Raw genomic sequence first — 24,121 nt, forward strand, 5'->3', positions numbered from 1 at the left:
ATGAGTGCTCGTTATAAGCATTCTAGTCGTTCATGCCAGCAAAAGGATGCCATCACAGTTGAGCATCACTTTCATTATGATATATTTAATGCTGCAATAGATTTTCAATTGGAAGAGTTAAACTCTAGATTCAGTGATGAGATAGTAGAACTTCTTATGCTTAGCTCTGCTTTGGATCGAAAAGATAATTTTAATCGGTTCAACATTGATAAGATTTGTAATCTTGCTGAGAAGTATTATCTTGAGGACTTCATTGAACAGGAAATGCATAATTTGAGGTGTCAGCTACAACATTATGAGCTCGATGTGGTTTGTCATGAAAATTTTCAAAAAATGTCCACTATCTCAGAATTGTATCAAGGGTTATTTGAAACAAAAAAATTACAACACTATAATTTGATCGACAAGTTGATTCGTCTAATTTTAACTTTGCCTGTTTCTACGACAACTATAGAGCGTACATTTTCAACTATGAAGCATGTTAAAATAGTTCTTCGTAATAGAATGGGAGAGGATTTTCTAACATATTCTATGATTATCTACATTGAAAGAGAGTTTGCTTCCAGTATTGATTCAGATTCTATCATTGATAAATATTATACTTTGAAGAATCGTAGAGCACAACTTCGATAATGTGTATGTATATATGGATCATAAAATAATTTTTTTTACTTTGTGAGTTATATGTGTTAATTAATTTTTTTCCTATTTTTATTTAAGAAGTTGACGGTGTGAAAGTTCTTTAACTGAAAATTGCAACTGGAGTAGGGATGACAATTTTCCTCGCGAGTTTGGGGCCCCGCGGGGAAAACCCAAAATGGGGATGGGGATCCCTGATTTTTCGGGGATAGGGCGGGTTTGGGGCGGGTATGAGAATACTATCCCCATCCCCGAACCCGCCCCGAATATTATTATTATTAATATTATTAAATAATAATATGATTTTTTAAAAAAGTATTAATAATAGTGTTAATATTAATATTAAAAATTTTGAAAATATTATTAATATTGATATTAATATTAATATTATCATTAATAATAATAATAATATAAATTAAATTTGGGAATGAAGCGGGGATGGGGATTTGATCCCCGTGGGTTCGGGTTCGGGGAATCCCTGAACTCGAAAAAATGAGAACGGGGCGGGGATGAGAATGGCAAACCCACCCCCACCCCGCCCCATTGCCATCCCTAAGCTGGAGCGTAATTCAAGTAGTTGGTTGATTAGATATATTTTCATGTTTGTCCCATTACTTGATATATATTTCATTGGTCACTCAACCTTTCAAGACTTTTTATTTGTTTGTGTTTGCTACACCTAATATTTTGGATTAATGAGGTGAGATTAGTTTTCCTTTTTATGTTATTGAACTTTATACCGCTAACATTTTATACTTGTCCTCTCATGTTTTGCAGGATTCGACCTACAAATACTTCGAGGTCATTACTGTTGATGCAGCTCATAGTATCATTATCCGCAATGACCCAAGAATTAACTCCAGAGTTACCAACTTACTTTTATAGTTACCTTTTGTCTAAATTTTGATGTGATTTCAACTCAGAATTTTAGTTACCTATTTGATGCGCTTGTCTGGTCTATAAGTTTTATGATTCTACTCAAATTTAGACTTCTATAAATCTTTTAATAATTTATATTTTGTTATATTTTTAGTATCTATCATTTGCCTATCTAGTTGATGAATGAGACAATGAGTGTTTGTATAGATTTGGGTTAAAGTAATAGATACAAGTTATAGTTGTTCTATTTGTCTTGTAAAAATTAGGTTCTAAAATATTTTTGTGGGATAATATTACATGTTTTTCTTAATATTTATTTTTTAAAAATATTAAAAAAATTAATGACGGATATTAAATTTCATCGCTAAAAAATGGATATTAAATTTCACAGCTAAATTTAGTAATGAAATCAAATTTTCTTCACAAAATGCATTAGCGATCAAATTTTTTATGACATATTAGTTTCTAATAATTATTTGTTCATGTCTAATGTATATATATAATTTTATTTTTCGTTAAAATTTTTAGCCCGGATAGATTATAATTCCTAGCTTCGCCCAGACAATGACTAGTGCATAGCGGAGGACAAGAACCTAGCTACTAGCCAGGATTTGACCCCCAGACCTCATTGTGGCAACACCTTATGCACTAGCCACTAGTCCATCCTGAGGGGACACCAATTGAGCCAACTCATGTATATACTACTTATGGATCATTTTCAGCCTCGGACTATGGTGCAGTGGTAGGGTATCCAAGTTGTCACCTAGGCACCCGTAGTTCGAGCCCCAGCTATGACGAATTTACAGGAATTTTTTCTCCGAATGAGATATGCAATTAAAGGATGTTGGGCTCCTGGGTTGTCACATAAAGTTTTACAAAATTATATCAAAACACAAATCCCCGTGTGAGCCTTACCCTGATTGTTGTGCAAACTCTCAACTAGTTCAGAATTTATGCTCACCCACAACAATCAAATAATTTGCATAACCCTCAACTATTTAATATTTAACTCATTGATTGTTAAGCCTCAAATAATGTTTTGTCTGGTTAATCTCTCAATCACAAATCCCCTTCAATTATTTTTTTTTGTTGATAGTAGGTATCCAGTTCTTCGAACCGACTAGCTCCTGCTTTCATAGACTTGTTATCCATTGGAGGGAAAATTCCTTACAATTCACCGTAGCTAAGTCTCGACCTTGAGATTCTTGAGATCCACACTCGGAAGTCTAACCACCGCACCGTAACCTCTTCAATTCTAAAGTATATCGATCAACTGGCTACATGTTACTAATTGACTAATATATTATTATTTTCTAACATTATAATGACCGAAATATGCCTAAATTCAGTGTCATTGTCCCATAAGTATCTCATGTCAAATGAATATCATGTTTCTTGGGCTTTAGTATCTGGAGCTTCCTTGTATCCCGATCTTCAATTCTCCCTTGCATTTAATCTCCTAATCTGTTCAGACTTTTTTCTTTTTTCCAAGAATCTGATTTTCAACCTTATTAGACTTTTTTGCCTTGCATTAGGTATTCCGACCTACAAAGACTTCTCCTTGCCAATAATCCAACCTCCCACCTTCTTGGACTTTCCCTACCCTGCATACGGTCTCCAGATCTACGAAAACTTTTCCTGCTCACTTGTTAGACAAGTGAGATCTTAAATATTGTCAAACATCGAAACTCTACATCCAAGGCATGATTTCACTAATAATCTCTCATTTTTTAAAATATTTTATAACCTATTTAAGTTTAGGTTCTCTTACAATATTTATATTAATAGTGACATATATGTCAAAATGATATCATGACAATAACATGTTGGTCCTGATGCGGTTGGCGAGAGGGGGGGGAGGGGGGGGGGGGGGGGGGGAAATTACCCTAAAATTAAGAATATAGTCTTCTCGTTCTTTCGAATGGAGTTAGATAAACACTTAATAAATGAAAAGAAAATATGTATAAAAATACAAGGCTATAGAGATTTACTTGGTTTGCAATCGAGAAGGTTGCTAATCTAAGATAATGTGAAGCACTAGCAAAATCTCCTTCTTCACGCAAAGTTGGAGGTGGAGAAACCTCGTACATCATTAGAAAGAGTAGTAAATATGAAAAATAGAATGAAATTAAAGTATAGAAAGTGTTATTTTGAAATGAAGAGGACTAGGGCTATATTTGTAGCCTGTTGGTCAAAAATGTTCGTTGGCTGACGTGGCATCTTCAAGCGCCTGGAGTGGATCCGGGAGCCCCTAGTGATGCATTCTATCTTCTTCGTAATGACTCTTCAATTGTTTTAGGATAAAATTTTATCCTCGCCTGGACCTGGACCGGTCCAAGCGCTTGGAGTGTTGCTGATATGGAATCCAACAGTTATTCGTAGCAACATCTCGAAGAGGAGGCACTTGTTTGGTACCAAGCTGGTTCGGGCGCTCGGACCTGGATCGAGCTCCTGGAGTCCAGGTGATTGGACTTGGTCCAAGCACTTGGATAAAGTCAACACATTGTTGACTTTGTCCAGCTACTGTTCCGATCGCATGGGTGATTATTCGGTCATCTAGAGTTGAGCTCACCTGAACCCAACTCTGACCTTCTCTCCTCGAGCAGTCTTCCGCTCCAGCTTCTTGCTCAACCAATGTACTCTTTAACAACTTCTCATCCCTCGGATGCACCGAGCTCATCAACTCGTTTCCCGTGCTATCATTCTCTTTCGTTGCGTCTTTTACTCGACTTTTTGTGTTACTAAGTTCCTGCACACTTAGACATAAGGTATCAAAAAACGTAGAGTCTAACTTAACCCAATTAATCATAACAAAACTCACCCGGGGTACTTATAATCTTCCCTTTTTAATGTGCATTAACCTAAGTTGAGTTAAGGTAATAACAAATAATAAAATAAGTTATTATTACAAGTACAATAATTTGACAATAAAATAAAATAAATCTATACTCCCCCCCCCCCCCCACCCCCCCAAAAAAAAAACTTACATCATAATTTCTCTCCCATTGATCACATTAAAAAAATAGGGAATATATCATAAAAAAATCTAAAAAAATTTCTAAGAGTGATTAAAATAGCTAACAAGTTTAAGAATTTTTTTTTTAGATATCTGAATTTCTAAAAATTAAAAACTAGATTTATCAAAAAATTATTTTAAAGTGTAAAATTTTTTTGAATATATTTGTCAAAGATAATAACTTATGAACATGATAAAAATTTTAAGTATTGAATATTTTTTAGTTTAACTGTAGAAAATATTTTAAACAGAGAAAAATATTTTCAAAAATAAATAAATATTTAAAAATAGTTTACAATTCTAAAATTATGGTTGATTTTTCTAAACATTCAAAATATAATAGTAATTATTCAAAAAATCAGGTTTTTTCAAAATCCATCTACAAAAAATTTTAAATTTAAATTACACTTTTATTTTACATTTAAATTACACTTTTTAATAAAAAAATTCATAAAATTATATAATCATTGAAAATTCCCAAAAGAAAAAAATTATTCTGACAGATTATTCATTTATATAACATAGGAAAAAGTTTCAACAAAAAAATATGAAGAGAAGGTATACGAACTAATTAATTTTGTAAATAGAATTAAAGCAAATTAAAATTAGAAACATGTAGAAAAATTTATTTAATCTAAGCATGATTTAGGAACTCAAAATAAGTTTTTACCTACTAGATTAATAGGATATTTTCTTAGAACATATTTTTGTATCAATTTTATAATTTGGTCATTGTGAAATCTAAAATACTTGTTAAGCTTTGAGAATTTCTAAAATATTAAACATCTGAAGATGAATGATTCAATTTTTTATTTGATCCTTTAACTTTTATTTTTCAACCTTCAATTTATCGTAATCTTCTAATAGGCATGATTTTGCTAAGGTAACTCTTAATTCTAAATTCTCCTTTCTTAATTATTCATTTTTTGTTTCTTGTTTACATGAACTTCTAGAAAGCATTTTGATAAATTTATACAATTTATCGGGAGGTAGAGAACGAATCTCACTTACCGAGTTGGTCTCGTTATTCGACGCTCCTCTTTCATCACTGACTTTTCTGACATGTCTCCCCCTTCGTTGATGCTCATTTCTAAGGTACTTTTGTCGTCTTTCTGGTGATCCACTATCAGTTCTAGTTTGACATATGCTTCCATCTTAGACTTGGATGATGGCTCAATCCACGCTGCTCTGAGGTTCTTATGTTTGGTTTTATTTAGCCCTTTATCCTTCTCTTTTGTCTGGTTCTTCAGTTTTGGGCAATTGTGTTTTACATGACTTTCATTACAATTATAGCATCTGATTTTCCTTTTACCTCGAAGAAGCTTCGTTGTCTGTTTCTTACCAAAGTTATTAGACTTAATTTTTTTAAAAAAACTTCCTTACCATAAAAGTCTCTTCATCTTCATCGAGTGATATGTCAGAATCTGGTTCATCCTTCTTGTCTTGCAAGGCTAGGTTCTGATTTGACTCTGTTTCTTTTGTAACTTCTACACATTGAGATTCGTGTAATTCGAAAGTCAAGAATAATTATTCTATAGTACTAACCTCTAAATCCTTAGAGATGTTGAATGAATCTACTAAGGTTGAATATGTTGGTGCAATTGACACCAGTAATCAAACTTGAGTTTTGATGAATGACAAGTGGATTAAAGTTAGATGTATTGTGATCTAACCTTGTTACCGAGTGTGCAAGGTTGACTAACTTGACAGGTTAAGAGGACCAGACACAAGGCAGGAAGTCCAGTCGAGATGTGCGATTCTCGATTGGTGAAGTCCAGATGTGGGATTCTTACAAGAGATCGGGATGTTCAATTCCTGATAGGGTGATGTCCGGATGTGTGATTCTAGCAGGAGATTAGGATGTTCAATTCTCGATAGGTGAAGTTTAGATGTGTGATTCTGGCAGAAAGACCTTATGTATTAGATTGACATCAACGAGGTAACTTGGCACTTGGTAAGTGAAGGTAAGTCACTGAAGGAGAGTAACTTAGTGAGGATGCATCCCAGTTGAGGGACAGTAGGTGTCGGTTCAATTTAGGTCCATTTCAGAAACCTAAATTGAGACCCTGACTAGATCTTGGTCTAAAGGACAGAGTCTAAGTTATAAATTAATCATATTATTATTATACTAACTTTATTTTATAGATTAAATATTTTTGTTGGACTAATACATTTTACAAAAAAAAGGGAGAAAAAAGGCCTTGGGTGAACAGTACCCAAGGCGCCTTCTAAGAGATGGAAGACACCTTGAGCAAAGCTATGGAAGGCACCTTCAGTTGGATAAGGCAGAGACATCGTTGATAATAAGAAGCCAGTTTTTAAGGGATAGAAGTTGGCATTGAAGGCACCTTCAATGCTATGGAAGACTCCTTCCATTTCTTATAAAGGAGGCATTCGACCAAGACTTTCTACACAACAATTCTACAAACTTCTACGTGTCCGTTTGGCGTTCCGACTGCTCCGACTTTCTGCTGCTGTCCTGCTACGACTCTGTTATGCTTGACTACTATTAAGGAGTCATCCAACACCAAGCTCGAGTCAACTGTTACAAAGAGTATTGGGTAACGAAGTTGAACTTCTGTACTTAATTTCTACAGTAAAGGAAAGTGTAGCTTGTTACACTTTTCTGATTCCTTTATTGTTCTCAATCCCCTCTTTCTATGTTTCCAGAAGAGTATTTCGTGGATTACCCGTTGATAGATCTGTGGGACTTGGGCCTATGAGTAGGAGTCGCCGAAGGCTCCGAACCAAATAAAACCGAATGTGTGTCTTTTTACTTGCTTTTGTTTCCGTGTTGTTCCGCTGCATACTTATTTTATAAAATAAAAAAAAAATAGTTTTTAAAAAACCACATGATTCACCCCCCTTGTCTCATGTGCAGCTCGATCCAACAAGTGGTATCAGAGCTAAGTTCTGCACTGACTTGGTGCAACCACCAATCAAGCCATGGGAACTATTTTATTTCTTTTTGGATTTCTATTTTTTGTATCTTATTTGAATTGGTAAAATTTATCTCTTCAGATAATTATCTCTTGTTCGATTTTAACTCAAAGTTGGTGCAACACCACTTAAGTCTTCGATATTTCTTTTTATCTTAAACTTAGCTAATCCAAGACCTAGTCTTGGGACATTTCTTCTCTCTCTTTTTTTTGCAAGATAATTCAAATGGCCCAACTTGAGGGATAAAACATCTCTTGTCCTCATCTCTTCAACAAAAATAATTTTTCGTATTAGAAGAAGAGAATGAAGGTCTACTTGAAGATGGGCATCAAGCAATTGTTCACCATCCGACGAGGGTATAGGGCGCCTGTAGACAAAGCAACTAAAGTACTCCTTGATCTAGAAAGATGGAATCCAGAAGATAAGAAGAAGGCCAGATTAACTCGAAGGTGTTGAACACGATCCAATGCGGACTCACGAAAGAAGAACTCAACCGATTCGGCCCGCACGAGAATGCAAAGGAGCTATGGGACAAGCTCATCGAATTAAACGAAGGAACCAACGACGCCAAAGTAACTAAATGAGACTTACTTCTAAATTCCTTATTTAATATTAAAATGTAAGACAGAGAAATCACAAGCCAACTACACGTGAGGATCAAGGATATCCTCAATGACCTGCACATGATCGGACATCAACTCAAGAACCACAACATTATCAGGTATGCTCTGAACTCATTTGCTCGAACTATACTATAGGCATCAATCATAGATGCCTATAAAGTTTCGAGGAACCTTTCAAAATTAAAGTTAGACGAGTTATTTTGTGAATTGGAACTGCATGAACAAACTATCACCACAAAGGTTAAGAAAGGGATCACTTTCCTTACAGACACTTCAAAGGAAGCTAAAGCACAAACCCAAGCTAAACGCAAGCCATAAACTGAGTCTGACTCAGAATCAGATGAAGAAGAGCAACTAGTGAACATAGTAAGGAAAAAGTTTACTAGACACAAGAGAAACTTCTCCAAGCACGACATGAAGAAGATATCCAAGTCCATATCCAACAACCCAAAGGCGAACGTCACATGCTACAACTGCAACAAGAAAGAGCACTTCAAACATGAATGCCCTAATAAAGATAAGATGAGGAAGACAAAGCAGAAGAAAGCACTAAAGGTGACTTGGAACGAGTCTTCCTCGAACGGATCGGAAGTCGACAAATCAAAGCAAGCAAGTTACCTTGTAAACAGAGGCTATTCAGATCAAGAAGACGAGTCCAAATATGAGTCGAGCAATGGATCCGTATTCGGTTCAAATGAATCAACTAGGGTAAAATTTAATTATACTGAACTTTTTTTAAAATCATTTACTTGTTAAATAAAAAATTAACAAAAACTGAGGAACACACTAAACTCCTCCTTAAGGAAAATAACATTCTTAAGGAACAACGAAGTTTGATCACCTTAACTGACCAAGTTCAACACAAAAATTCAACTCAAGCTACAAACCTTGAGGAAGAAAATTCTATTATGAAAAGTCAAGTTAAAGAATTAAAAGAACAGTTGGAAAAGTTTACCTCACGATCAAAGTATCTAAATATGATACTTGGATCCCAAAGAGTTGTGTACAATAAATCTGGACTTAGATACAAGTCTATCTTTACCTTTAAATCATTTCTAACCTTAACTCCAAATAAAAAAAAACTAACTAAAGTTTGGGTTCCGAAATTTTGTCTAACCAAGTAAGTAGGACTCAATCAATACGATGTACCTAAAAATAAAATACACTACCTTAAACCTTCTAAGTTAAATCCAAATAACTTAACCTTAATCTCAAAAATTAAATCTTCTAAGCTAAATTAGAACCTAAAAAAATAAAATGAAATCAAATAAATCAAAAACTAAACCTAAATTAAATAAATACAAAATTAATCTAAACTCAAACTATAATCAAGTTTATTATACTTATAAAGTAAATGGACACAAACCTAAAACTTAAACCCAAGTACAATAATTTAGGGGGAGACTCCAAATTAGTTGACACCTCTAAAATAATAATTTACCCGGTTGGGAAATTAGGACTGGTTTAATTAGGCATAAAAGTTTAACTTGACAAACAATACTGGAGAAGTTTTGGATAATAGTAGGTTAGAGAAGCTTTGTCTATGCATATCTAAGAAGATATGACTTTGACCTGGTACATTTGGCTTAGTGGAACTAACTCAAGCTTCCCCTTACTAATCCTAGTTGGTTAAACTAAAGTTTTATACTAAGCTCAGTGGGCATAACTATTTAGAAATTTTGAAGTGGAGGTGACTCACCACAATTTAGATATTTATCCAAATAATATTTGTTTGTTGAAACCAAAGCTAAACTTGAATCTAACATAAGTTAAATCAAATTCTAAAATTCAAACTTAACTAATCTCTCAAAAGTATAAGATTCCTGATTGAGAATATAGATCAGGTGAGATGAATAAGGATTAAAATTAAATTAAATTAAATTAAATTATACTAAAATTAAATTAAAATTAAATTAAATTAAACAAAAAAATCTAAAAATAAATTAAACTTAAATTTTTTAAAAAAATTTAACTTAAACATAAAATTTAAAACTAACCCCTAAATATTAATCCACTTAAAATTTAAAATTAAGTTAATTAAACATAAAAAAATTACATTAAAACTTAAAATTAAAATAGAATTAAATGTAAATTTAATTAACATATAACATTAAAAAATTATTTTAAAAATTAGTTTAAATTTTTTTAAAAAATTAGTTTAAAAATATTATAAAATTATATTAAAAATATTTAAAAATTATTTAAAAAGTATTTAAAAAGTATTTAAAAATTATTTTAAAAATTCTTTTTAAAATTATTTAAAAAGTATTTTTATTTTATTTAAAAATTATTTTAAATTTTTTTAAAAAAATCATTAAAAATTATTTTAAATATTATTTTCAAAATTTTTAAATTTAATTTGAATAAAATCTTTAAAAAATATTTTTAAAAATTCTTGAAAATTTATTTTTGAATTTCCTTTAAGAATTATTTTAATTTTTTTAAAAAATTCCTTTAAAAGATATTTTAAATAATTCTTTAAAAATTATTTATTTATTTTTTAAAATTTCCTTTAAAAATATTTTAAATCTTTTAAAAATTATTTTAAAAGCCCATTTAAAAATATTGTAAAAAATATTTTAAAAATCCTATAAAGTTATTTTAAATATTTTAAAAATTATTTTAAAATTCCTTTAAAAATATTTTTTAAAAATATTTTAAAAATTATTTTAAAAATTCCTTTAAAAATATTTGTAAATTTCTTTTAAAAAACTATTTATAAAAAAACCCTTTAAAAATATTTATTTTTTAAAAATTATTTTTAAAATCTTTTATAAATATTTTCTCACTAAAGGTTGGACATAAATCTAAGGGCATATCATAGATAATGCATGTATTAAGGGGGAGAGTAATGGGTTAGTTAGAAACTTATTCTGATAACCCTAAATAACCGTAGAAAAGTTAATTAATTTAAAACAGTATGCATGCCTATTTAACTATTTTATTTAATATTAGTTTTTAAATAATATTAGGTTCAGAAGGAGGATATTTAAAAACTACTTTCAAAATGTCTTATTTCAAAATTGTTCCTCTCTTACTACTTTTTGCAAGCTGAAAAAAAAGGATTTTGAAACCTACTTAATTTTTTTTTTGTATTTGTTTGAAAATTATTTTAAATAGATATTTCAATCTTTACTTAAAAAAATTTACTTTCAAAAGTTGCACTAACAAACAAACCTTTACTTAATTTTGTGAAAAATATTTTACAAAATACTTTCAAAAATTCCTTTCAAAACTTGCTTGAAAAAATAACTCTTATACTTTTTCAAATATCTGATTTGGAAAATAAAATGAAAGTGTTTTAAAAATTACATTGAAAAACTGCTAAAAATACTTTAAAAAATATTTTGAATGATATTTTTGAAAAAACTTTGAAAAGTTTTATAAAATTCTTGCAAAGGTTATGCTGGTGCGAGAAGCATCTGACGATCGAACCTGAGATAATGACAAAGGGTTCAAAGTTAAGGTTATTTGTGGTCTAACATGTTTGAATGAGTTTACAGGAAAGTCCTAAGTGTACTTAGGTAAAAGTCCTAGCTACGGTTAGGCAAGTGGAAAACCCTAGGGGATGGTAACCCTAGGTCCTAGGGGGTGGTAACCCTAGGTCCTAGGGGGTGGTAACCCTAGGTGAGGAAAAGTTCTAGCTGTGGTTAGGCAAAGGGAAAATCCTAGGGGTGGTAACCCTAGGTCCTAGGGGTGGTAATCCTAGGCTGAAAGTCTTGGCGGGTCGAGAGCTTCCGGCAAAATCCTAGGGGGTGGTAACCCTAGGTTGAAATCCTGGTGTCATGAACTGGGTGGAAGACTGGACGGGTCATGGAGCGGACGTCCAACATGAAGATCGGAAGCTTCAGACGCTGAGCAAAAGTCCAGTTGGTCTGGAGGATCAACTGACAACAGGTAAACTCTCATGAGTGGAGTAGGTGAGGACGCGCTCCCCGGTGAGGGAACAGTAGGTGTCGGTTCGACCTAGGATTTTCAGACGGGAAATCCGAAGTCATAACCGGACTGTCTGGAGACTGTCAAATCCTTTATTTATCATGTCTATATTGTGCTAACTTTGTTTTGAAGAATATGGTTAGTTTCTAGGTGGAAAGTTTTGGCGGGTCGAGGGCCTCAAGCAAAAACCCTAGAGTTGGGGACTCTAGGTGGAAAGTCCCAGTGGTCGCGGACCAGGTGAAAAGACTTGACGGGTCGTGAAGCGAACACCCAGTAGAAAGTCCTGGAGGCTCGGGCATTGAGCAAAAGTCTAGTCGGTCTGGAGGACCAGTCTGGTAACAGGTAAACTCTCCTAAGTGGAGCAGGTGAGTACACGCTCCCCGGTGAGGGAACAGTAGGCGTCGGTTCGACCTAGGGTTTCTAGAGGTGAAATTCGAAGTTAGAACCTGACAGTCCAGTGACTGTCAAATTCTTATATTAATTTTGTTTTATTTTTGCTAACTCTATTTTGCAGGATATGTTTTGTATTTTGTACTAACGTATCTTGCAAGGAATGAAAAAAAAACTAAAAGCCTGAGTTAACAGTGTCTGAGGCACCCTCCATGGAGCTTGGAGGCGCCTCGAGTGTCTTGGCCAAAGCAGCGCAAGAAGTAGGCTGAGGGCGCCTTCCATGGAGCTTGGAGGCGCCCTGGACACTAAGCTAGAGGCACCATCCATGGAGGTTGGAGGCGCCCTCAGGCTGATAAGTTGTGAGCAGTGTGGAGTTCATCCACACGCGGCTGACCCGGGGCTTGGAGGCTCCCTCCATGCGGTTTGAGGTGCCCTCAACAACCTACTTAAGGTCGGTTCGAATAGCAGCATGAACACAACTCGAAATTGAAATCTTCCTTTCGTGCTCTGCTCAAAGAACTATCCAACAAAGCTGTAACAAGACTCCGACGACCAGAAGCTTCAAGTTTACTATTTTCCATTGTCGGTATAATTTTTATTACTACTTTAAATATTGCATTTCAAATTGTAAAAAATTTTTGAACCTATAGTGATTTTCCACTGAAAGCGATCAACAATCGCGGGCCCTGGAGTAGGAGTCGCCATAGGCTCCAAACTAAGTAAATCTTGGTGTTTGTATTTGCTATTGTTTCTTTTATTTCCGTTGTACATTTACTCGATAGTTCTAAAAACGAAGTGAAAGCAACGAGCGCTATTCACCCCTCTAGCGCTTTCGATCCTACAATTGGTATCAGAGTGAGGTCGCTTAGAATTGGTGAAACCACCATTCAAGTAATTTTTTTTTGGTAATTTTAAATTTTTCAGAGTCAATCAGAATCGGTAAAATTGCCACCTTCCGATTTTTTCTTTCGATTGAGTTTTTTTTCATTTCTCGAAGTCGGTGCAACCACCACTCGAATTCTTATTATATTCTCTTACTCCCACACTACTAAATCCAAGACCCAGTTTTAGAATCTTTACTATTTTTCCTTGTGTGTACGATGTAACACCCCACCCTCCTCACTACTGGTCTGTGAGGGCGGAGCGCTACTGGACTACTACTTTTACTTAACTATCCTTGTTCACATGTTGATAGTAATTCCTAAAACTCTTGGAGAACTCAAAACATACAATTAACTAGCAACGGAAGACTAAATGACTCATCTAATACATTCTTAATAAATGGCAATCTTAATAAATTCTTATGCTAGGTCCCAAGGCTTCTATAGTCCATGCATCACACATCCATTCGCACCTTCTTGTCGCCTTCCTTTTCTATAACTTTTCCTTTCCTTTATCTGCAGTAAGAGGAAATGCAACTATAAGCAAAATTGCTTAGTCAGCTCTAGCTAACTCACAAAACTCGAATATGCATGTAACTGGAAGAAATCTAAAACTGAATGCTCAGAAAGAAATACTACTCATGCTCATCTACAAGCAAAAGAAACATACTGAAATGCTAAACGTGTAAAGCAAATCTAAACAAACACGCTAGCATAAAAGAAAACTAAACTTGTAGGATTTTAAACTTATATGAAGCTTGTTTTACTTGTTTAAAAACTTATACTTTAATACTTCAAAATAATAATCAACTTCTCTTGGGCTCGACAACTGTACTTGCTTTGCGTGCATCCCTAACTAGACCCAAGGTAGCTAGTCCCGAATCTAGTAGGGTTTACTATTGTAACGACCCGACCCATTTGGCGGCCCATTTGGCGACCCTCGGGTCATCGACCGTCGGCCGTGCTGTTACTACTAGGTTATCTAAACCTAGTGACGACTATGGGAGCCCAACCCAAGGACAACTAAGAGTCTAACACAGTGCCACTGATAAAAGTAAAATACTGATTCATAAGCTGATTTATCTTAATTACTTCTTCTTTAAATGCCTTGGCATTTTAACGAGCACCTTGTGTGCCAAAATCCCTAAAGTCTTGACTTTGGGATCTACTTAAGGCCTTGGCCTTTTTCTTTCTTTTCTTTATCTTTCTTATACTTGTTAATACCTCTAATAAAAGAATGCTTCTTTAAAAATTGAAATGAAATGTTTAAGCAAATTCTAACTTTGAAATGCTTAAACCACAAATCTGCATACTATGCTTAATCAAAATTCTGCATACTGTACTAATCAAGATTCTGCATTCTATGCTACACTATTTTTGTATACTATACAAACATAAATTCTGCACTATAATACTTAACCAAACTGCACTATAATCTTTTTCTTTAAAAACTGCACTATAAGTTCCACCAAAAATCTGCACTACAAGTTCCCCCAAAAATCTGCACTATAAATTCCACCAAAAATCTGCACTACAAGTTCCACCAAAAATATGCACTATAAACTTTAAAGAAATCTGCACCATAAGCTCTTAAGAAATCTGCACTACAAGCTCTAAAGAAATCTGCTCTAAAGAAATCTGCTCTAAAGAAATCTGCATTTTAAGCTCTAAGAAATCTGCACTACAAGCTTAATTAAAATCTGCACTATAAGCTTACATAAAAATCTGCACTATAGGCTTTAATTAAAATCTGCACTATAAGCTTAAATAAAAATCTGCACTATAAGCTTAATTAAAAATCTGCACTATAAGCTTAATTAAAATCTGCACTATAGGCTTAATTAAAATCTGCACTATAGGCTTAATTAATGTAACGACCCGCCTTCTACTGACTAAGCTGTAAGGCCGAACCGTCACATTATGCTGTGCTAAGCTATATCCATGACCATCACTAAATCTAGATGCGAAAGCTGTACTAATTAAAACTTTGCTAACCTCTTATCATTTCTTTATTCTATATGTGCTAAGGGGTGTAATCTAACTATTCATGACATATTTTACATCCCCCATGGTCAAGGAACTGAACTAAGGGTCTTTCGGCTGTTGTCAGGCCTCCCAATCAATCCATGGATCGATTGAAATGGTCTAATCGATCCAGTGATCGACCCAGCATGCTACTGTATGCGGAACTTAGGTTGGATCGATCCAGTGATCGATCCAGCACGCTACTGTGCTCGGGGCAATATTCTGGATCGATCGGCTGATCGATCCAGACTGGCCAATCGATCCAGTGATCGATCCCAGGGCTTTCTGTTCGCGATAGAAGGCATCCGGATCGATCGGCTGATCGATCCAGGAGCTTACTATTCGCGGTACGAACCTCTCAATCGATCGGCCGATCGATTGAGAAGCCTCCAATCGATCGGCCGATCGATTGGGGTTTCTGATTTCGTACCAGAAGTCTGATTTCCGCACTGTTTCGTGCCTCAATCACACATACAAGTTCTACAACAACTGGGAAACATACTAATAACACATAACTAGGATTATGAGCATAAATACTAATAATCTAAGCAAGTCTTTCATGAGTCAAGGCATTAAAATAACTAGAAATGCAGAAAATAACATTATATGAAAACTAAAGTCTTAGTTTGCTAATTTCTCCAAGATCTTTATTCCAGGTTCCATCCACACACATCTTCATCATTGCATTGACCTCCAGCCTCCGCTAGTCCATTTTTCCTTTGTCTTTATCTGCAGTATAAGGAAAATAGTATCTGTAAGCTTGAGAGCTTAGTAAGAAACCATCTACCTCACTAAAACATGCATACGATGCAATTTATGTTTTTAAAACATGTTATTTGAAATATGTACTGAAAATGCTAAGCATGGCATGACATACAACACATAGGACTAAGAAACTGGTCATGACAATAAGAGCTAATCATAAACTATTATGTTGTATCAACAGAAACTAAACTGATACAAAAGCTGAATTAAGCTAATACTAATCTAATGTTAAAGCTGTACTGAACTCACATAACTATTTTGTGATGTTTGAAAACTATATTCATAGGTAGATCAAAATAATAATCATGCTGCTGTTTGGGCCCGGCAACTGTACTTGCTATGCGTGCATCCCTAACTAGACCCGGGTTTGCAAGTCCCGAATTTAGTAGGGTTACTAGGTTATCTGAACCTAGGGACGACTGTGGGGGCCCAACCCAATGGATATCTAATCCAGTACAGTGCCACTGAGAAAGTAAAATACTGAACATAGCTAATTATTGCTTGTCTTGCTCTTTCTAGGTTATCTGAACCTAGAGCTAGGTTGTCTGAACCTAGAGGCGACTGTGGGAGCCCACCCATTGGACATCTAGTCCCATAATAGCTGTAGCAAGACTAATAAGCTGTAAAATGCTTCTATTGCATTTATCTAAGTTAATAAAATGCCTAAGTTGCATTTTAACTGTGCTATTAATTTAATCGAACACTTGGTATGCGCTAGTTCACATCCTTTGTGCCGAAAGTCTACATACTACTAAACTGAAGCATAAAATTCATATGGAAGTTACTTATACTGCAGGTGAGGGGTTTCTTACCTCCTGTGCTAGTTTTCTTACGATTCTAATCGCTAGATTTCCGGTGGAGACGATCTTCTCGACGGTTCCCTCGCGTCTACGTGTTCCTCTCGCGAAGGGAAGCGTCCTCATGTCGGAGTCGTCGTCGGAAGGTGCTCCTAGAGCCCTTAGGTTTGGTGCGCCGAGAGAGGAAGAGGAGGAAGAGGTGGGCGGCGGTGAGGGTTTGAGGGAGAGGAGAGTTGCGTTAAAACTCAACCCCACTTAATAATTTCCTATTTATATCAAGTGGTTAAATTCATCCAACTCAAATATAAATATAATTGTTTCCATTTCCTTTCAGCACGGCCCTGCTGGGTTCACTTGGTTTTCTAAAGCTATCTATAAGTCATAGGGTTCGCTAGGTCTCGGGTTCAATTCCCTCGTAGGCTGTTTTCGTTTTCTATTTATTTTTTCTACTTCCGCTATTCTAAAAATTCCATAAAAATATCCTAAAATTCCAGAAAAATACTAGGATATTTATAATAATTATTTTAAGAATTTTCGGGCGTTACAATCCCCCATACCTTATAAAAAGTTCATCCTCGAACTTAGAATAACTCTGGGTACTTCTGTCTCATACTAGCTTCTGTCTCCCATGTTGCCTCTTCTGTTGTGTGATTTTACCAAATGACTTTTACTAATGGTACCTCCTTGTTCCGCAATTTCTTAACTGCTCGGTCTATTATCTGAATAGGCCGACTATCATAGCTGAGGTCTTCGCGGACTTGTATCGACTGGGGCTCAATCACCTGGGTGGCATCTGGGATATGCTTCTTCAGCATAGAGACATGAAATACATTATGAACAACTGACATTTCCTAGGGTAGCTCTAGCTCATATGCTACCTTGCCAACTCTTCTGCTGATAAGGTATGGTCCCACATATCTGGGACTTAGTTTGCCCTTCTTCCCAAAACGCATTACTCCCTTCATGGGAGCTACTCTGAGGAACACTGAATCCCCAACTGAAAACTCTAAGGGTCTGCGCCGTGTATCATCATAGCTTTTCTGGCGGCTCTGAGCTGTTTCTATCCTTTAGCGGATCTGTTGTATAGCTGCTGTGGTGTCATCTACTAGATCTGTCTGAAGTTCTAGTTCCTTCTGTTCACCACTCTCATACCAGCAGATTGGAGATTTACACCTCCGCCCATAGAGAGCCTCGTAAGGTGTCATGCCGATAGTGGCCTGATAGCTGTTGTTGTATGCAAATTCTGCTAAGCTCAGATATTTGCACCAACTTCCTTTGAAATCTAAGGCACATGCTCGGAGCATATCTTCGAGTACCTGATTTACTCGCTCTGTTTGACCATCTGTCTGAGGATGGAAGGCTGTGCTAAACTTTATCTTAGTGCCCAAAGCTGACTGTACACACTCCCAGAAGTGTGATGTGAACCTACTGTCCCTGTCTGAAATAATGGTTCGTGGGACTCCATGTAATCTAACGATCTCCTTGAGATACAACTGAGCTAGCTGCTCCATGGAGTAGGATATCCTGATAGCTAAGAAGTGGGCTGATTTAGTCAATCTGTTGACTATTACCCAGATGGTATCAAAACCATTCGTGGTTCTGGGTAGTCCCACTATGAAGTCCATGGAAATATCTTCCCACTTCCATTCTGGAATCTGGATAGGCTGTAGAACTCCTCTTTAGCTCGCTAAAGCTGTTCTCACAGTCCTTTGTCCACTGAAACATTCTGTTCTTTCTGGTAAGAGCTGTCAGTGGGGAGGCTATCCTGGAGAAAACGATCCATGAAATGAGCTATGTCACTGGTTAGCTTGGGCCAATAGAAGTCGGAAGAGATGAGGGCTAATGTCTTATCTCGGCCAAAGTATCCTTCATTATGCAATTCACTGATAATGTGCTACCTTAAGGAACAGTCTGGAATGCATAATCGTAGTCCACGAAATACATAACCATTGTGCAAAATAAAGTCAATGCAAAGACCATTATTTACCTCCTGAAATATCTTTCCAAAAGAGGGATCATCAATATACATATCTGAGAAAGATCTAAAGCTGGCAACCCTAATTCTCATGATAGTAAGCAAGGAAGAATGACGGCTTAGAGCATCTGCAACACGATTGAGACTCCCGGATTGATGCTTTAGCATGAAGGTGAACTCATGCAAGTAGTTTACCCACTTGGCATGTCAACTACTCAGCTTGTGTGGGCCATTGATGTACTTCACAACCTCATGATTAATGAACAAGATAAATTCTTTCTGCATAAGATAATGACGACAATGCTTCAAGGATTGAATAATAGCGTAGAATTCCAGGTCATAGATAGAGTAATTTTTCTTAGCACCAGATAGTTTCTCTCTAAAGAAAGCAATAGGGTGTTCTGATTGCCAATGTCAATGCTAAATGTGTCATAGTTTACTTCGAATAGTTTGTCGAAATCTAGAAGTGATAGAATGGGTACTTCTTGTAGGATGGAAAAAGCGCTAGAGGGGGGGTGAATAGTGAAAGTGACTATTTCATTCGTTTTAAGTAAATACGCAATGGAATAATGAAAGAAAAGTAAACACAGTAATGCTAACAAGTCCAAGATTTTACTTGATTTGAAGCCTATGACGACTACTACTCCAAGGCCCGCACGTAAGAGTGCTTTTGATAGGCAATCACTAATTAATCTGAAACAATACAAACTGGTTATAGTTATAGTACCAGTAACTTTTAAATAAAACAATATCGATAACTTTGTATGAGGAAATCTCTAGAAGAATCGACATCGGAGATTTTGGGTGTCGTGGAAGTGTTTTTTGAGCAGCTTGAAGAAGCGAAAGTCGTTCTTTGTGTTACACTGAAGCTCCTGGTCGAAGCTGCTTTTATAGGTTGTTCTGGGTGCCCAGAACCCCTCCGGGCACTTGGACCATGTGGCTCGGCCACTCCGCGCGCACCACATCAGCTTGGCGAAAACTTTTGAGTTTCAAGCGCTTGGATCGACTCCGGGCGCCCGAACCAGCTCGGGACGCCCGGACCAGTTCTGGGCGCCCGGACCAGCTTTTTCCAACTCCTTATTTTCTAGAAAATAAAGTTAGTTCAGGCATAAAACAATATATATAAACTAAAATTTGACAGTCTCTGACTGTCCGGTTCTAACTTTGAGTTTCGTCAAAACTCTAGGTCGAACTGATGCCTACTGTTAGCTCTTTGGGGAACGCGTCCTCACCTACTCCTTGTTGGTTAATCCTAGGAAGATCGTACCGGTTCCACTGTACAAAAATTTTGTACAAGTGTCGAACCTTTCCTAAATAACTTATTGTGTTCTTTAGAAGTTAAATTAGGAATCACAAACGGAACTTAACATTATTGATTCCAAATTTAACTTATCTGTTCTTAATGGTTTAGACTTGGATCGCAAGCGGAACTTAACACTATTGATCCAAATCCACCTACGTTATAAATTCAATTAAATATTAATTTTCAAAATTGGCTTCTAGGTTAAACATGGCGAGGCACTAGGCCTTCTTGGATATGGGAGCAACCACCACTTCCTAGACAAAACCTTTTAAGGAAAGCTAATATTTAATTTCCTTATATAACTCTAGGTTTAACCAAAAAGAACAATCGAATCACAAATTCGAAAAACAAAAAAAAAACACAACTTCGAAACAAATCCGAAAAACTAGAATCTAATGCCTCTTGTGTTTGAAATTCATACAAAGAAAAATAACTAGCATGATGCGGAAGAAAATTACTAGTTATACCTTCTCTTTGTATGCTAATCACTTCGAGATCTTCTGCCATATCCCTCGCCTCGCCTTGGACGTCGTGTGGGCGATGATCCTCCAAGATGAACACCACCCAAAAGCTTTCTTTTCCTTCTCTATGTTTTGACCACCACCACCTTAATGGAATAAGAGAGCAAAGGGAAAGGAAGAGGGGAGAGGGTCGACCATAAGAGGAGCACCAACAAGAGAATAAGAATTGTTATGTCATGAGGCCTCTCCTCCCCTTCTTTTATATCTAAGGGAACTCTCACCAATGCTGGTTTTTATACTCCCTTGCCAATTCCCAAAGCCTCCTGGTGTGAGGTTAGCATGGATTTTGTATTGGGTTTACCTTGCTCCCAACGAACTGCAGATTCTATTCTAGTTGTGGTGGACTGATTCTCTAAGATGTCTCACTTTATGGTGTGTAGACAAACTTCTTCAAAGAGATTGTGTGTTTACATGGTATTCCATAAACTATTACTTTAGATCGTGATACTAAATTTGTCAGTCAATTTTAGAGGACTTTATGGGGAAAGCTAGGGACGAAACTAAACTTCAGCAGCACCTATCACCCTCAGACGAATGGTCAGATCGAGGTAGTGAATTGGAGCTTAGGAAATCTTTTAAAATGTCTCATAGGAACCAAACTGAAGCAATGGGATCTGGTTTTACCTCAAGCAGAATTCACATACAACAGACCAAAGAACAGGACCACTGGTTTGAGTCCTTTTGAAGTTATTTATAGACGAAACCCATTCGGGGTACTAGATTTAGTCCCTGTTTCGCGTCCAGGGCAAGTTAACCCCAAGGCTGAGGAGATGGCCAAGCATTAGTGAGTTATTCATGAGCAGGTTAATCAAGCTATTCAAGAAAGCAACACTGAATACAAGATCAGGGTAGATCGGCATAGACATCAGGTTCTTTTTGATGTTGGTGATATGGTTTGGGCTGTATTAACTCGTGACTATTTCCCTGTTGGTGAATACAACAAGCTCAAAGATCGAAAGATTGGACCTTTAAAGACTCTAGAAAAGATTGATGATAATGCTTACAGGTTACGTCTTCCTAGTCATTTAAAAACTTCTGATGTTTTTAATATAAAACACCTAAGTTATTATGCTCTGGAGCCGGATACACCCACCCTAAACTCGAGGACAAGTTCTCTTCAACTCTAGGTGAATGATGCAGGAGGAGATCCAAATTATATTTTTTTTAAGCAGTTATTCATTAATTTTTATTTTTTTTAATTATATTTAATTGTGTCCTAAATCTTAGGAATCAAGTCTTGTTAGTTAATTTATCCAAATCTTAGGGAATAAGTCTAGTTGGCTATTTTTCTGTTTAGATTTTTTTGGGGGTTTTGAGAGCTATATAAACCTATACTTAGATGATGTTTAGGGCAAGTTATTTTGATATTGAATCAATTGGTTTCGCTTAAGCCATGTTACAGCTACATCTCTTTTATTCTTTTATTCCGGCTCTTGTTTTTTTGAGAAGATTCTTTTTAAAAACCTAGCTTTGTCTACTTCTTATTTTGCTATTTCTCTCTTATTTTCTCATTAATTCCTCTGAAATATCATGCCCCAGAATAATCTATATTCTGCTTGGCATCAAGATCTCCATTTATACTCTTACCATTATCTCCATAATATCAACTCTATAAATATGTCTCATCCATTGTAATTACAATATATTGTATAATTATTCATCAACCATCTTATTTTTTATTTTATTATTTTACTTGGTATTTTCAGTGCTTCCAAACATTTCTGAGAATAATGTTACAACATCAATGTCATAAAAGATGAGAAGGCATGTTAAATGAAAACACAGATATTGGTTTGTTTGTTCGGATATCACCTTGTTTGTGAATAAATCTTATGGTTACATAAGTGACTTGGCGTTTAAAAGGGAAAAAATTAGAAAGACTTTTATCATGTTAATTCAAATGCACTATAAAGTAGAGAGTTTTCTATCCCACTACAAAAATTGTTATTTTACAACCTAAAATGATTGATGTCCAAGTCATCAAGTAGACCTTACTTTTGCTATACCTAACATGATTTATGTCCAAGTCATCAAGTAGACCGTATTTTACCACCTAAAATGTTTTTTCTATACCTGCATGTGTTCAAGTTATTCTTTTACTTGAGAGTTAGTACATGTGTTCAGTTTCATAAAGAATTCATGCTCTTCTAAATAGAAATTTGATGGCTAGGGATATACCTATCCATCTATTAGCGGTTGCATGTGCAACCTTAGTTGATTTCATTAAACTACGTATATGCATTATATGTTGATTTCATTATTGAACTACATACATGCATTATATGTTGATTTCATTGAACTACATGCATTATATGTTTGAACAACATGTATACATTATATGTTGATTTCATTGAACTACATGCATTATATGTTGATGTCACCCCTATAGTCATCTATTATATGAATGATATATAATACATTGAATGTTAATTGTTGTTTGTTGTAGAAAGAAATGCTAGAATGTCCACTTGAATCTCAAAACATAACTAATATTGTTGATGATGTAATTAGCATTGTGTTTGGCAAGGAAGCTCAGGATAGAGTGCGCGAAATGGGCTTTGGAGTTACACCATCGAAAGTTGGAGCTTCTGTGTAACAAAATGGAATGGTACAACAACTTCAAACTATAGTATAGAATGTTCAACAACAAATACAAGAAATAAGGCAACAAAATCAACTAGAAATGCAAGCAATGAGATCCATGTTTTTACAAAGTATGAGGTAACAAAATCATCCAGAACAGGTTAGTAAGTAAACAACATATATAAAATAAGTTTGGTATGTACACTTAAATGCTTTTAAATTATCATGATGACATTGTTTGACATGATTTGGTTGTAAAATTAGATTGTTAGTGGTGTCATTTGTAGCAATATTGGAAATAAATTTGGTAGCAATAGCGATATCAATATTGGTGTCAAAAAAAGTGATGATTTTGGTCATGTTTTCCAGTTAATTACCATAAAATTAAGTAATTCTAAATCACAAAATTGTTAAAAAAATATATATACATGATTCAATTAATAACTTTGTATTATTTATTTACAATTAAATTTGAGAAATGTGAGTTTTGGAGATATCTGTGCTAATACAAAATGTAAGTTGCTTCATTGGTCTGCAATGAATTAGTTATTATAGAAAGTCGAATTGCATCCATAGATCCAAACACAAAAGTGCATCATGTTATTCTTGGTGGATCATGTTAGGAAGTTTGGGTTGATAAGATTTTGGTGGAAAAGGTGGACCTAATTCGACCAAATGATGAAATGCATTTTCTCGATGACATAATAGGAAGCACGGTTGCATGGTTATTTAAATTTATAGTATTGTGTGATTGAAACATATTATACTAATTTGTGTGGATTGTAAGTTTCATTGTTGTTTTGTAAGAGCTAGTTTGCTAGAGATTTTGTATCTTATTTTAGATCTTT

The 24,121-nt window shown here is 35.3% G+C and overlaps 1 protein-coding gene across 1 annotated transcript; it reads left to right on the top strand.

Annotated features, from left to right (window-relative positions):
• LOC121994759 lies at positions 1 to 23,286 on the top strand. Its single transcript, XM_042548687.1, has 3 exons — positions 1 to 309; positions 21,494 to 21,730; positions 23,137 to 23,286. The coding sequence occupies exons 1-3, from the start codon at positions 1 to 3 to the stop codon at positions 23,284 to 23,286; spliced, it is 696 nt and encodes a 231-aa protein (XP_042404621.1).
• Positions 23,287 to 24,121: the final 835 nt, after the last annotated feature.

The sequence above is a fragment of the Zingiber officinale genome, chromosome 6A (genome assembly GCF_018446385.1).
Source record: "Zingiber officinale cultivar Zhangliang chromosome 6A, Zo_v1.1, whole genome shotgun sequence".
Classification (NCBI taxonomy): Eukaryota; Viridiplantae; Streptophyta; class Magnoliopsida; order Zingiberales; family Zingiberaceae; genus Zingiber; species Zingiber officinale.